Below are 16,073 nucleotides of genomic sequence, written 5' to 3'. Positions count from 1 at the left end.
TTAACGGACGTTCGAAAGCCTGATGACGTCATCAGATTCCCGTAATGGTTAAGAGATAGGGACCACGCTGGTCCCACCCTGCAAGTAAAGGGAAGAAATTTCTTGAACACCATAAAGCTGCGGGGGTTGCGACCAGGATAAATGGTGGTTTCTGAGCCTGGCCGCAAACTTGGCTATCTCAACTCAAAACTAATGTTAAGGTGGGAGGGTCCCTTTAACATTACGACGTAATGACCTCTAACTGACCTCAGGTCAGTGACCTCAAAAAACCGAACTATATGTTATACAACTCGGTGAACTTAGCACATCCTGAAAGTTTGAAGGAAATCAGTCCAAAACTGTGAGTTGGACAGGTGCAAAAAGAAAATTGAAATTTGACCATGACCTTGTACCGGTTTTTCTGACCTGGTGACCTGACCCAAGGTCACCCGGACCTGAAATTTTCAGGTCATATGCAAAAAGGTTGCCCCATAGGCTGTGCCAAATTTGGCGGCGCGCAGCGCCGTTTTTACGCTATCTTCGAAAAGCCTTAGGGGGGGGGGGTCGCATCGACCCCCCCCCCTGCCAGGGCGAGGGTTAAAACGGTCTCTGTAACGGTCTAAGCCTTGAGAAAATGTGGAAAATTGGAAAGTAAAAATATTTTTGCTTGAGGAGTGTGCATGAAACGCACGGCATTTTATGAGCGAGCGCCTCAATTACTGAACATCCTCCAATTCCGGATATGTAGGTATATAATATAATAGTGGGGAATAAATGTCTCGCTATCGGAATTCCACTATCTGGCAACTAGCCCTATGTAAACGCGGCTATTATATGTTTCACTAGGAATCGAGCGCAATTGTACTTTTAGCCAGAAAATAAATGTTTGGGTAATTCTGGGACACTCTGTATTAATTGGAGGAATAGGACTTAGGAGGAAATGCGATTGCAATTCGACCCACATCCCTGTGTTAGCCAATGACGCCTTTGGGGCCAAGGTTGGGGGGTATTCAGTTTAGCCTTTTTGTTTTTCTGAGATATTGTAGTGCCTGTAATTTGGTTGCGCTTTCCCTACGACAGCTGAATGTTTACGTTTCTGAAGGTCGCGCCGCCTCGATATTCTCTCGGCACTGGCTCGCGGCGCGGTGTCAGCGTTCGGCTATTTTATTCGTTTCGCTCGTTTTTATGTGATGTGTGTGTAAAGTAAATATAACCTAAATTGTGTTAAACCTTTACCGATCCACGCACAACAATATCTCCGGCACCATGAAAGATATTGGCTCCTTCAGATGAGTGCCTAGCCTACTCCAGTCACTACTTATATCCAGTAGCCAGTAGCCACTCAGATGATTTGGGATCAATCAGGTGATAAGCGTACTTTCAGACGACCAGGGGCCCCCAGTCGACCAGGGGTTCCCAGGCGACCAGGTCCTCCAGATGACTAGGGGCCCCACTGCCCCAGGTGACCAGGGCCCTCCAGGCGACCAAGGGCCAATGCGATCAGGTCCCCAAAGCGATCAGGGGCCCCCAGGCGACCAGGGGGCCCCCAGGCGACCAGGGGGCCCCATGCGACCAGGCCCCCGGCTACCAGGGGCCCCCAGGCGACCAGGGGCCCTCTAGGTGACCAGCGGCCCTCAGGCGATCAGGGGCCCCCAGGCGACCAGGGGATCCCAGGCTACCAGGGGCCCAAGGCGACCAGGGTCCCCCAGGCGACTAGGGGCGACCGGGGGCCCCAGGCAACCAGGGGCCCCATGCGACCAGGCCCCCCGGCTACCAGGGGCCCCCTGGGCGACTAGGTACCCCCAGGCGATCAGGGGCCTCAATATCATGCAACCAGAGGCCCCCCATGCGACTAGGGCCCCCTAGGCGACTAGGGGCCACAGACTATCAGGGGCCCATACGACCAGGCCCCGGGCTATCAGGGCCCCCTAGGCAACTAGGGGCCCCCAGTCGATCAGGGGCCTCATGCGACCAGGGCCCCCTAGGCGACTAGGGGCCACAGGCTATCAGGGGCCCCCATGAGACCAGGCCCCCGGCTACCAGAGGCCCCCTAGGCGACCAGGGGCCCAGGAAACTGGGGGCCCTTGGATGACTGAAGGGGCCCCTCGGGTACCCAGGGCACATAAATGAAACTTTAATATCAATTTTTCTTCCGAGAATAAGACGTTTTATCCAGTGTTTAAAAAAATATCCTGGGGCCTGAGGGGCCCCCTGAGCGCCTTCGGCGCTAAGGGGGGGGCCTTGGCCCCCGTGCCCCCCCCCCCCCCTTGGGTACGTCACTGCGATCGGCAGAGTGGTTCCCGAATTACAGGATGACTGCACTAGGCAAAAATACTCATGTGACCTCTCAGGGTCACCAAAGTCACCTAAGGTCACCAAACTTAAAAAAACCCGGCACAATTGCAAATTGCAATTGCGATAGGTGGTATGATATTTCGATCGGCAATGTAGTTACTGATTTAAAGAATAACTTTAATGGTGGCAGCCGAATAGCGTTGCCTTTGGCAAATAGTCTAAGCGTAACCTTGAACAGCTTTGCTTCTTTGCTTTTTGTTACAGCTTACAAGTCGCATAGCATTTTGGCATTTTTGACGAGGCTCTAGGTAGTTTATTTGGCGATATTTTCGATGCAGTGGTCTTCAAATATTTCGAGGGGATCATTTTGTAATTTTTAAGCAGTATTGGCATCTTTTGCAACATCACGGACGGAGATATAAGCTTGCGACAAACCCTATGATGTAAACCAAAACGCGTCTATTGTAGTTTGTCTGTTTGTCGCATTACTTGTCATGACTCTTGACTCTTGTCAACCAATCAACTGCATAGTGGAATGATTCTTTAAGGATTATTGGTAAAAGTATACATTAAGTCCGAGTGACTGTTAAGGGACCCTCCCACCTTCAAAAAAGTTAATGAATTGGCATGAAAGTGATGTCCCTTGGTTCAGAAAGAGCGAAAACGAATATCTACCAAATTTCACCGAAAAATATTCACTGGTTTTCAAGATATTAGGCTTTTACTTTTGTTTACTTTTTGGGATCTCCCTGTTACTAGCGACTTTATTTGGAAGCAATAATTTGGCAGCCTTAAAGTGCGGCAGACGTTGCACGCAAAGCAGCGTATACCACCACGTGTTAACGATGGTTTTAGTCTAAGATTTAAAAATTGTTAGATCTCCGCTGACGTCACAAATTCTAAGGGGGCATTCCAATGCATTAGCCCCTTAGAATCCGAAAACTGCAAGTTTGAAATTCTATATCTTCGAATTAAAGCATTTTTCGATGTTGTGAGTGCCCAAACCGGTATTTGCAGGCCATGGCCACCAATTTGGCTATCTCAACTCAAAACTAATGTTAAGGTGGGAGTGTCCCTTTAAAAGACAAAGTTTTCATATTCTTACATTATTTGACATCCTGAATCCAAAAATGATACTTATATGTCTTGGAAATAAAAGAAAAAACAATCAAACCTGACCTAACCTTACCTAATTACCTACAACCTACCAACCTACTACCGACAAACCTACAACCTAACCTAACCTAACCTACAAACCTAAAACCTAAAACCTACAACCTACAAACCTACAAACCTACAACCTAACCTAACCTAAAACCTAAATTTTTTGCTGTTACATATTTGTATCAACAGCGTCACAATTGTCCACTCGGACCTATTATATACTAATACCCTTCTATCTTCAGAAACTGATAGCTGATTAAGGGCTGGTTCCCGATTGCTACGGTACCAATTACCAATACATTTCTGGACATTTTTTGTTCTTTCATAAACTGGAATCACGTAGGGAAGTACCATACCCACCTATCTCAGTTCTTAGTATGTAGAGCAATTTTAAAGACATATTTGATAAATTTGTTGCCAGTGCCATACATACATACATAAAGGTTCATTAGACGATGCGACAGTCATCGACTGGTAAAAAGGCCATACATGGGCTCCTGTACTATGGTGGCACCACAGGTTGATGTAGATTGTAGAAGTAAAAAGCATCACAAAAATTAAAGGATTAAGAACAGTGCATTTCAAAAGTAATCCAGACACCTACCTGGGGATCACATCCTGTTCATTAGACCTATGAGATGAGTACAGGCGAATTGGACTTTTATACCGCTCGGGTTTGGCTCGTGGTACAACAAACTTTCGCTGCCGCCACAAGGGGGCCTCCCGCCTCAGTCCTCACAGTCACATTTGCCAGCTGCTCGATTTTGCAAGTTCTTTTTTGGACTTGCTTGACTGCTTGTGTTTGTTGCTGTGTCAGTCCCTTGTGCCATGTGTGCATGCATACAGTGTATTCACTCACTTCCTGTTTTGTATATGCCTTTTTTACCCTCAGGAATCTGGCAAATATTGCTAAAGCCCTGGTTTCCAAGCTTACTTAGCTCTCCAAATTTACACAGGCCTAGCACATTAGCACTGCCACTTCTAGGATCAGACACTGGCTAGTGGGTGATATCTGTACATAAAACATATATACCAACAGTTTTAGATGCTGTGTTAAACTAAAGAAGACCAACCATGCCTCAACCAAGAGAATCACAGATAAAACAATATCTAACAAAGGTATGTACCTGCAGTGCTTGATCTGTGTATTTTCAGTAAATAGTGTGTTCTTTCTTGTCTGAAGAATATTGAAAGCAGCTCTTTACAATGCCTTTCATTATCATATAAATTATCATTGCTGATTGTTAAAAAGATTGGCTGGTCTCAATTTATTGAATCAAATGAAAACCTGACTTCATGTATTAATGCAACTAAGTTAGTTTCTTCATATTCAGTCATGTAAAAGCATTTAATTGGCTCTCTGACATTATTTTACAAAGTGAAGGAACTTAATCATATGGCAAAGTGGAACCTTGCCATTGATATGCAATACTGATTACTGATTGCTTGTAAAATCTGCTTATATGAAGCTTATTGTTTTTTTTTCAGTACAAGAATCCGGTTACAACGAATGGTGATGTTATGAATGCATTGCGCCACTATCGTGGTCTACAAGCAAAGCTGAGTCCATTCGGTGAGCTCAACCCATTGACCTTTATTGTGCGATAACTGATCTGAGCCAATCCAGACACCTGCTTCTATACTGTAGTTGATTCATTAGATGTTGATTTTTTTAGTGTAGGTATTTTGTCATATTTGTTGGTAAGTGATGTCTTTGGTTTGATGTTTTTTTATCACATTCATGCATGCTATGTATTTGCAGTGCTTAGCCTCTGCCTTGGCAGGGGATGGGGAGAGGGCTTATTGAGCCACACTAGTTTTATTTGTGTGTGGAGATAATGCCCCTCTCAGTGCTGCTGAGCTTCGCATAGCTTATCATGCATCAATTTCGCACCATTTGTAAAAATATTGGCCCCAGGCCACCTAAGGTCAGCTCACCAGGTCAAGCTAAGTAACCATGCCTCTAAAAAACTTAGTGATTCAGTCATTTCTACAGCTTATCTGTTATAAGCTAGAAACTGGGTCGCATGAGGTATGAGAATATCAGTGCCAAGAATTCGTCTATCTCAGATTTTTCGTCTGTGACCTGGGATCAGGTCATCTTTGTTACTTCACCATTATAATGCAATGGTGGAAAAGTACAAATTCTCTGCTTTAAACAAAGTACAAACACATCAAAGCTGCAATATCTTTTCAGAATCAAAACATGTTTTCTACCCATATGCATTGGGCAGAGTGCAGCTGATGGTCATTGGTCACTTTTAAGTCGTGTTAGGTCATGAATGGTCACTAGCAGTTTTTCAACAATATTTATTTATGGATGCCTGGTACAGTGATCAAAAACATTGAAGCCAAAGAGCTTCAAAGCGTCTTTTTGCGGCGATTGATATTTTGGTTTACAATGAAGCACGCTGATTTAACCCGGCAGTTGCTGGGGTATTTCGCCCTGATTTCGCCACCCACCGTTTGCTGGGGGGGGGGGGGGGGCGTTAAACGCCCCCAGCCGATAACTCGAGAACCAATAGGCGCAGCGAAACGCACGAGGCGGCAAACGAAAGAACGCGACGAGACGCTTCAGATGAGTACTTTAAAGTTGAATTTTGAGGTCACAGGTCGGGTCAAGGTCAGGTCAAACACCTGAAATCGGGCTTTCAGTAGCATGGACTTCAGGACTTCGCAATGGGCGCCTCTCGTCAGAAACTCTGTCAAAACGGTGCACAATCCATCATATAAGGCCTACAAGAGTGTCAGTTTCATGTAGGGGTCAGTCAAGCATAGGTCAGGGTCAAGGTCAGGTCAACCGGGTAGGCACATATCCCCGAAAATTAAAACTGTTATTTGCAGCCTATGACACATGTTTTATGGGTAATTTGGGCCGTAGAACACGATGGTGACATTCATTTTATCATATGTGTACGGGTTTGGCTCAAAAAGCTCAATTTAAGAAATTCATGTATCATGGTCGTGAAGTAGTCACGAGAAATTGTCAAGATTCAGTTCAAGATTTTGGAAAATGCGGAACGATAATCAATAATCGAAGATAGCCATTTGATTGTTCAATGTATTGGCATTCTAATGGCGTTTACGTCTGTATGTCTATTCTGTGATTTTATATGATTTTTTGAACATATGCCGTTTTTGGTCGAAAACTCAGAAATCATGACGTCACTAAAACCTCGATATCTCAAAAATTTTCTGACCGATTTTTTTGAAATTTTGTCACAATAAACTTCAATCAAGTCCCTACAGGTACCCAAAATTTGGCGCGCCTACGGCGCGCCATTTTTATGCTATGGCCCGGCGAAAAAAGTGGGGGCGTTTAACGCCCCCCCCCCCCCCAGCAACTCGCGGGTTTAGAACATAATGCTAAAATCGAGAAAATTGTACTTGATTTTTATTTCAGTTCTTCATCTCCAGTGACCTCGGCATTGGCTCGATCCAATGCCGAAAAGTATCTTTATCTTCTGAACGTTTTGAGAGCTGCCAATTGCTTTTTCACATCTTTCTGGCTTTCTTAGCTTTTAAATTACTTGGCATTAGCGTAATACCCCACCGCCACCCCCACCTAGTTATGTCGAAGTTGGCTGAGGTGCGGGCTAATCTATTGCTCTTTTTTAATTGTCAGAATGAGGCATTGTTTTAGTATTGAAATGGCACGGTCGTCTCTTGCTCCTCACTTGGCCTACCACTTGGACGTAGTGAGTGTGAGATCGTATAGTGCAGCACATCGTTTGGCCCATTGTTGCTATCTAGCCATCTGGTAACGGTTGAATCCAGGAGGACAGTGCCAGCTTGTGATTATGCAGGGTTAAATTTGTTTTAAATTTTACCGGTGAAACGAAAGCGGCCAAGGTATCGTCACGTGGTGGATCCGTGGCGTCACCGAAATGTTTCCGCTTTACGTAGCTTGACCTTAGCCGTGGACATCTGCATCGAGAGCTGTCCATCAGCCACTGGTATTTGCAAAACGTTACATTCTGCTGACAATATATAAAGCCACATCATAGAAGTGTAGTTTTTAGTCACGTTCTGACTTCAATATGTTGTGTTTTGTTTGTATTTCCAGTATTTGATGATGGGACTCGCCAAGAGCTCTGCTGTCTGGAGGGCACCATTCCAGTCCAATACAAAGGTACCTACTACCTACAGAGACACCACTGATCACCTGCATCAAACAGTCGAAAGTCTGAAGAGTATTTTGCCGCTAGAAAGTAGTACTTTTTATATAATGATATTGATCATATTGACACATTCCGGATTTACGATTAACTAGTTTACTGATTTGTAATGCTTATTTCTCACATGCTTTTCACATGTTTTTTTTTCTGTTCTCTATCACATAATCCGATGAGTGGCAATTACAATTGCTTTTAAGCACCTTGAACTGTTTACCTATTATACCTCCTACGGTGCATTTTACGACCACGCTGCTCCCTCCGTCCGTGTCCCTCGTCCCCTGCGGCCCTGCTCGCGCAGCGTCTGACATGCCGCCCCCTCCCCCGGCTCCCACAACCTCAGGCAGCACCTACAACATCCCGCTGTGCATCTGGCTGATGCAGCAGCACCCGCTCGTCGCTCCGCTCGTGTTCGTCAAGCCCACCGCCGACATGCAGATCAAGGTCTCCAAACACGTCGACTACAACGGCAAGGTGTACCTGCCGTATCTCAGTGACTGGTCTCAGGTGAGAATAGGGCGTGATGGTGGGTCTCCGGTGAGAATGTGAGCGTCTGGTGAGAAGAATGCGCGTGTAAGAGTCCCAAGTGACATTGATGCCTTTTCAGTGTATAAGTAGTTGCTTGCGCTTCCAGCTTATTACGGAGCAGGCGAAGCGAGCGTAGGAGTATGAGCGGCCGGCCGGCCGGCCGTGCGGACGCTTTTGCGAGGCTTATATCTCAGCAACCACTTGACCGATTTACACGCGGTAATTTTTGTAGGGTAGCTTCATTCCTTCTACCAAGTATTGGACTATTCCCGATGCATGTGGGTGACCCCTTATGTTGCCACGTGCAAAACGAAGAGATGTCAGTTTTGTAATTGTTGCAATATCTCGGTAACTACTTGGCTGATTGCGCTGAAAGTTGGCATGTAGGTAGGCACCCACTAGGCACTGCATATCCATGTGCCAGAGTTGGGGTGCTGCTGCACGTGCGCACGTGCAGGGGTCGTTTCCAGATCTCGAGAACGGCTGGACAGATGGTGCTCAAATTTGGTACACGGTTAGGGACCAGTTAGTAGGGTGCCGTGCACAAGTCAGTTGGGACCCATTTTGCACGTGCGCACGTGCAGGGTGCCGCTCCCAGATCTCGAGAACGGCTTGGCCGATTGTGCTCAAATTTGGCACATCGCTAGAGACCGGTCAGTAGGGTGCCGTGCACAAATCAGTTGGAGGTACCCGCTCGAAATTTCGCACGTGCAAGGCTCACCCTCTCGCTCGCTCCGTTAGTCGCCCCAAAAGGCGTTTTACTGGTGTATACATCTTCATTTGAGTTTTAAGAAACTGTGGATCCTTCTGCTACTGGGGCTTCTTTTAACGCACCATGTTGTCTTTTTCCTCATTTTGACGTTACCTAATGTATGCATTGTTATAGAAGTTCACTGCCTCATTAATATTTCGCATATGGGTAGCTTTCTGAAACTAATTCCATTGGAAAGTTATGTTTATCGGAATTGTTGACTAAAATTCATTTATATGGAATTTGAAATCATAATTTCCGAAAATGCCTACGAAAATAACGCATTATTGTCTTGTTTTTACGTCAAAGACCAATAAAGTGGATATTTTTCAAGTAGTAGACCCCATTAAGGCATTATTTTAGATCTATCAAATTTCATTTGTATTTTGAAAGTCGCTCCTGACGTTTCAGAAATTATGAATTACACAAAACCAGTTACATAGCGAGAGTATCTCAGCAGGGTTCGACTCCAAGAAGTTGCTATATTTTTGCTTTGTTTTATATTATTATTTTGTAATTTGTCGGTTATTTTCAGAATGAAGGAGGCATGGGTGAAATCCTAACGTCAGGGTCGGTGAGTGGACGGCCACATCATGGCATTACTGGTCATTGGAAACGCATGTCATGGGCGTCAACTAAATCCGTACCCTGCTGAGCAGTTTTAAACACTCTGAGAATTGCATCGATGACGCGAAAATGTTGTGTGTTTTGGGGTCTTGATGTTTGTTTTCTGAAGTTGCGAAAAAATCCATGGAAACATTTAATTTGATGTATAAGCCTCTCCGAAGGCGAAACCGTTGACCTTAGATGTAACATCTGCTGATGCCTGATTGTGATATAAAACTGGAAGGGCACAACCAAATGATAGATACCATAAATGTTCAGTTAATTGCGCGTTGAACCAATTTGAAAATAGCGAATAAGAAAATTAGACACCTTATTAGGTATCTTCGGTGACCTGATGTTTGACCTGATAAGACCAAACAAGTTACTTTCGATGTGTTTTTACAAAATTTTGAATGCCGCCTGCCGCTTCTCTCTTCGGCACTCCGAACTTGGGTTAGAGGGGTTCAACCCCCAGCAGGTACCATGGGTGCTAAATTGGCGGTGCCCGGGCGCAGCAAAGCCGCCGCCGCTCTAGCGGTGACCTTGACCCGCGCCGTCTGTTGCGGCCCCAAAGCCAAGCTGGCGTAGAATTGGGAGAGCTAGGGCACCCTGAACGCGGCGGAATCCCATACCCATGGCAGGTACTGTAGACTTTCAGAGCGGACAATTGACATTTGACATGTGCATATTCCTTGTATCTGTTAGGCCGCTCGGCTCGGATGTTCGAACATTTTTCTTATGTAAATTTTAATTTTCCGACATATTTTTAACGTTACGCTGTTTTGTTTCTGTCATACGTAGCCATATGCTCATAAATATTAAGTGCGAAGAACAAGTGTGATGAGACTTTGATGATCCAGCGGATTTCCTGGAACCTGTGTATGCGTACCATACAAAACATGACTTTGTTTTCAGTCAAGTAGCGTAGTTGGCTAGGCTAGGGACTACTATTTACCACAAGATACTGTCTCAAACGAAACACATAGCGTCCATTCACTGGTCTGGAATCGCACGTGCATTATCTTGGTATCCGTATTACTCTGCTGTACTGTGCGGTGGTAGCGCAGTCTGTCTGATAAGGACAGATGCCATGCCAGAGCCGATGGGACACCTGGGTGAACTCACTACAGATACTTTTTTATGTCTGTGTAATGCACGTCTAGCAGACTCGCTGGTGCTTGAGTGACCGTCCTGGGGATCGCTTCTGCTTGCTTGGTTAAAGGTAGTGTGCCAGCTTTCCTGGACCGTATGGAGTTAATGGCCCAGAAAAGGAGAACCGGATTTTTAGAACTTATCCATACTTTCAAAACTCATGGAAACGTCTTAAATTCCTCAAATTTTGAGTACCCCAGTGCGAAATTCGCCCCGACGGGTTGTCAGTCGTACCCCAACCACATTTCACACCACTATGAACAATAAATGCACACACTGAAATCGCTATTACCGATAGGCTCATCCAATCAAGTTTCGATAAACCCGTTCATCATCATCTCCTGCGGTTTCGAACACGCCTGTTAGGTGGTGCGGTAGACCGCGCCCAAAGCCAGGGCCCCGGTAACGTGAGGTAGCCGAGTCGGGGCAGCGTGCGCTGACCCAAGCCGGGGCCGCGTGTCCTCCCGGTGTCATGTGATAGCCCGGGGCTGCCCGGGGATGCGGTAGACCGCGCCCAAAGCCGCGGCCCCGGCTTGGGTCAGCGCACGCTGCCCCGCCTCGGCTACCTCACGTTACCGGGGCCTTGGCTTTGGGCGCGGTCTACCGCAGGTGGCTTCTGCTCATACTTTGTGGTGCGGTGGTGGTGCGTCGGGCCGCGCGCTCCGACTTCGGCCAAGAAAAATGCGTCAGCTGATCATTGTCATTTCTGCCACTTTCACGTGGTGAGATGGGGTCATAACTTTAGAGACGGCTGTTTCATATCAATTATTTTACATAAAATAATATTTCAAACCATAAATTAATGTTCGACAGCCAAATTAAAGAAACAATACCAATACAAACTTACTGTTTAAATTCGACATTGTGTTGTCTACGATTAGACAGCTGATAACTCATTCCCGTACGTCGTAACTCTATGATGACCTTTGCTTATTGTCACATGTGCGCCGCATTCGCGATTGTTGCCGACGGCTGTTTGCAGGTCAGCCCACTACAGTTGTTACCTATACATATCGAAAAACCGATAAACTTTTAGGCGAAAAAAGCACTATTTTAGGCCCATTTTAGATTTTTTGCGATATTAGGTAAAAACAGAAGCTTCTTATCCTAGGAAAAATAAAATGGGAAATAATTGGAAGTTGGCACACTACCTTTAACGTCGCCGGCGGGCTGGACCGGTGTTGGCCGTCCCCGCTTCCAGAGAGTGTCGAGGATGTCACGATTAGTGTTTTGTCGTGTGATGCCATGTTATGGGCAGCAGTGCTGCCTTTTCGTGTTTGCCAGTTTCCACCGAAATGGCGTCGGTGTTTCAGGGTGAAGTTCATAAACAAGATCTGAAGTCAGCATTTCACTTGATAATTACAAAGGGCAAATGGATGACCGGTTCATCCGTCAATGTTTCGTGAACTTTACCCCATTTTGAGCGATGAAATACGAGCAAATGTAAAATATAAATTCTACCTCCGTCCTTCAGCCTTTGCTAACATTCCGTCTCATCCGCTTGCACTTGAGACATCATGCACACTGCTCTAGCACATATAAGTCCGTTGTTCATATAAGTCCGTTGCGTCCGTTGTTCTGATCCGTTGCTTTGCGCCCTCTGCCCGGCAGGCGTCGTCGGACCTCCTCGGGCTCATCCAGGTACTAGTGATCATCTTCAGCGAGGCGCCGCCGGTGTTCGCGCGGCCCCGCAATGCCCGGCCTTACCCGGCCTACACAGGACAGCAGGGTGAGACGCGACGCGCCACGGCCGGCGTGGCCGTGCGGGTGACGTACATTTGTTTGTGGGTGCAGAGAGCGGGAACGGGTTTTGTGTTTGATATTTTGGTTTTCTTTTTGATAGCTTAATGCTTCAGATAATTTGTCTACTCTCTTTCAACGTTTTGTCACGGAATTGAATTGGTTGCTTTGTTCTTGACTGGTACTGGCTAGCGAGGCTGATTCCTGAAGTATATCGTTTGATGAGTTTGTCCGTGAACTGAAGGTCCCAAGTGCCGACTATTCACCAGTAACACCCGTATCTGACTGTTCGTCGCCGCCCCGACAGGGTACCCGGGCTCGGAGCCGTCCTACCCGTACCCGACACAGCCGACGATGCCGTACCCGGTACAGCCTCCGGCGCAGCCGGCGTACCCGACGCAGTACCCGCCTTACCCGGGCGCGGCCAACACGCCCTATCCGGCGTACCCCTCGCCCTCGCAGGTAGGTGACAATTACATAAAGTCAAGTCATCTTGGATGGCAACAGGCTGAACCGTTGGTTTGCTGTTTCTTCATTTTGGGTGATGTGAGGGCTGCTATGGAGTTTTGTATCGAACGATGAAATGCTTATGTGATATTTTGTGCTTTTGTCTTTTCTGTATCTGCTTTTGGAGATGACAAACTAAAAATGAATAGGCAGTCCTCTCGCCATGGGAATATTACTCGAAATCAGCGTGATTGATTTAATTGAAGCACAACAATATTTAATTATACCAGAATAGAGAAAATGTTCCCTGCCCCACCCCTCCCCCGGATGCCCCTCCTCTCCGGTGGCCGCTCGTCTTCCTCTCATTCCACCGGAACCTCTTCAGCCGCAGCCGAGCGCGGACGGCAGTGCCACCATCGGCGAGGAGCACATCCGCGCCTCGCTGCTCTCGGCCGTCCAGGACAAGGTGCGCCGGCGCGTGCGCGAGCTGTCGTCCCAGGTGCAGGCGGAGCTGGACGTACTGTCCGGCACCGAGCGCGACCTCCAGCAGGGCAAGACCAAGCTGGACGAGACGGTGCAGAAGCTGGAGCAGGAACAGGTGACGATTGACAGGGCTCGGAGGGGAGAATGGAGAGGGGAGGAGGGGAGAGGTACGGGGCATAGCGCCTTTCATTGGGAGGTTTTTGGGAAGGCCTGACTGATGCTGCCACGTGGCCGGCCTGGCAGCTGTTTTGGTTAGGAATATTTCTAACAGTGAATCTCTAAACGGTATGCTGTGACTAAAAATCGATTCTCAGTCGTCTGTTCGCATTTTACATAGGGTCTGTTACAGTGGCACTTCCCAACACCTCTAAACTCCTCCAAGAGCAAAAAAGAGGAGGTTGGAGCAGGGCCCTCCTTGGCTTTGTAGGGGCTAGAGCTGCCACTGGAACAGGGAAGCAATCTTGGAGGAGTTTAGAGGTGTTAGGAAGTGCGACTGGAACAGACCCATAGATACGCAGCAGATATTTGATGTCAAAGTTTTAACGACTATATTAATGATATGAGTGGGATATTTCATATCCCGTTTGCACGTCTCTCGTTCTGTAACCTGTCCCCCGACGGTAATAGTCCACTCCCGTCCGTCAACTCACGTCGTTCCCCTCCCCCTTTCCGCGGCAGACGGCGCTGGACGAGCGACTCGGTCTGCTGCGCGAGAAAAACGCCGAGATGGACGCCGCCATCGCGCGCATGGAGGGCGAGGAGCAGATGGACATCGACGAGGCGGTCATCACCACGGCGCCCCTCTACAAACAGTGAGTCACCGCGCCCCACGGCTCCTCTCAACATTATCAGTCATATCCCCTTCGCGCCCGTCGACAAACAGTCCAATGCCCCTCTAGAATCGAGCCGAACGGTCTTGGCGCGTTCGGCACGATTGTAGACGAGCGCCCTTCACACGAGTAGCCGCGGGTTGTTCGTCATTCGTCTGTCACCGTGCCTTCTGACCGTTCCTTGTGCCCCTGTGTCTTCTGGCCGCTCCCTTCTGCCTGCGTCTTCCAGCCATTACCCGTGCGCTCCCTGCGTGCTCTGACTGTCTCCCATTGCTGGTCTCTCGCTTCTGTCCCTGTATCTTCCAACCATTCCACGTGCGCCCTCTACGTTCTCTGATTGTTTGCCGTTGTTGTTGCCCCACCAGGCTGCTGCAGACGTTTGCCGAGGAGAATGCCACTCAGGACGCCATCTACCACCTTGGCGAGTCGCTGGGACAACACGGCATCGATCTCGACGTCTTTCTCAAGCAGGTGCGGACGCTCAGCCGACGCCAGTTCATGCTGCGCGCTACCATGCAGAAGTGTCGCCAGCGGGCCGGCCTGTCTGGCTAGAGCGGGGGCGGTGCGCGCCGCGTCTCGGTCTCGGATGTGAGTGGGACTGCCGTCCGTCCGTCCGGCCGGCTGTCGGCGGCTCCGTTGGCGACCCGGCTCCTGTGTGATGTGTTGAGCTGAGATAGGAGCGGCTGAACGGCCGGCGGATGGATCACAGAGATATAGAGGCAGCAGTGCCGGCAGTGTCGCCGTGCGGCATGCTGTCGCACGCGCCCGTCGGACGGGACTAACAGCTGGGGAGGATTAGCCGGGCGAGAACTCAGCTAGGACCTGTGCACGGGCCAGGCCGGCGTGGGGCGGTGACCGTGCCCTTGGAGGTCCGGGGGAAACGAGTCTGTGCATAGGAAACGACAGTCCAGGATTGCGCAGGACCCACGTGCTGCAGTCAGCAGAAGTATGTGCCCCGGATCGTAGCTCCGTGGGCTGTGTTTCAGTGTGATTGACAGGGAGTAGATATTCAGACGGTAACACTTATATCTACGTAGCTTTGTATTTGCTTCAAACTCGCGCTACGGCAACTAACGGGATGCTCACGTCGCTGCTAGTGTCTGAGACCGCTGCGGTTCTGTTTTCGGTTTCGCTTAAACTCGAGTCAGCTTTGTGTCGTCTCCCTTGCTGCGTCTGTCGCCCACTTTCCTTAAGCATTCAACATAAGCTAGACGGAGGACTGATTGAGAGCTCGAGCTGTGACTGTAGCCATCAGCTCATCGCTCTGTGCGGGAGACCGCAGTTTTCCCGAGTGCACGACTGCGCGTATTATCACTTACGGTATAGACAAGAGGCTGGGTTTTGTGGTCCGCTCTTATATTTGGTGCTCGTTGCCGTGGCGATACGGCGCCGCCAGACGTGTTCGTGTGTGTGTGATAGCGTTTACGAGTGCGTTCGTATGCGTTTGTCCGCGTGCGATGGTGTCCAATCCGTACCACGTACCCACCAGTGCACGCACGTGTGGTTTAGTTTCGCAGCGAGTGGCTTTCACCCAGTGCGAGTGTTGGCGCTCGTTTCGAGCCATCTGATATATATAGCGTGAGTGAGATGGACCAGACAGTGATCGAGAGAGGCATATATCGCGTCAGTGATTGCGTGAAGGCGGCGAGATGCAGTGATTGTGGTTTGGAGTAGCGGCGCCGGTGATAGCCACCAAAACTGGCCGTGTTAAGTGCGAGTCACAGCTGGTTGTCGCGGCTTGAGTCGAAATACAGAACCATCGTAATGCTTCTGTTTGGGGTGTCAGGTCACGAGCTAGGCGGAAGGCCGCAATAATTGAGTCTTGCTTAAAAGGCATGGGAAAAACATGGGAAGCGGTGAGTGGAGTCATGGGGGTGAATTTATGAACTATTCCAGTGGCTGTACCGGAAAGGGCAAGAGCAG

General features: G+C 48.3%; 1 protein-coding gene across 10 annotated transcripts; it reads left to right on the top strand.

Moving 5' to 3' along the window:
* The first annotated feature begins 1,085 nt into the window (after positions 1–1,085).
* Positions 1,086–15,916, top strand: LOC122391408 (tumor susceptibility gene 101 protein-like). Of its 10 annotated transcripts, none has more exons than XM_043385272.1 (11): positions 1,114–1,149; positions 4,331–4,557; positions 4,927–5,011; positions 7,505–7,570; positions 7,957–8,120; positions 9,428–9,466; positions 12,262–12,379; positions 12,698–12,852; positions 13,223–13,435; positions 13,999–14,132; positions 14,516–15,916. In XM_043385272.1, the coding sequence occupies exons 2-11, from the start codon at positions 4,513–4,515 to the stop codon at positions 14,700–14,702; spliced, it is 1,206 nt and encodes a 401-aa protein (XP_043241207.1). In that variant the 5' UTR covers positions 1,114–1,149; positions 4,331–4,512; the 3' UTR covers positions 14,703–15,916. The 10 variants fall into 10 exon arrangements, with proteins under 10 accessions (XP_043241213.1, XP_043241212.1, XP_043241207.1 ...); XM_043385273.1 differs by lacking the exon at positions 1,114–1,149 and adding an exon at positions 2,519–2,582; XM_043385274.1 differs by lacking the exon at positions 1,114–1,149 and adding an exon at positions 2,812–2,830.
* The last annotated feature ends 157 nt before the right edge of the window (positions 15,917–16,073 follow it).

Source organism: Amphibalanus amphitrite, unplaced genomic scaffold (assembly GCF_019059575.1).
Source record: "Amphibalanus amphitrite isolate SeventyFive unplaced genomic scaffold, NRLGWU_Aamphi_draft 000436F_arrow, whole genome shotgun sequence".
Taxonomy (NCBI): Eukaryota; Metazoa; Arthropoda; class Thecostraca; order Balanomorpha; family Balanidae; genus Amphibalanus; species Amphibalanus amphitrite.
Note: the sequence above shows the minus strand (reverse complement) of the source record. Positions and strands in the feature narration are given on the sequence as shown.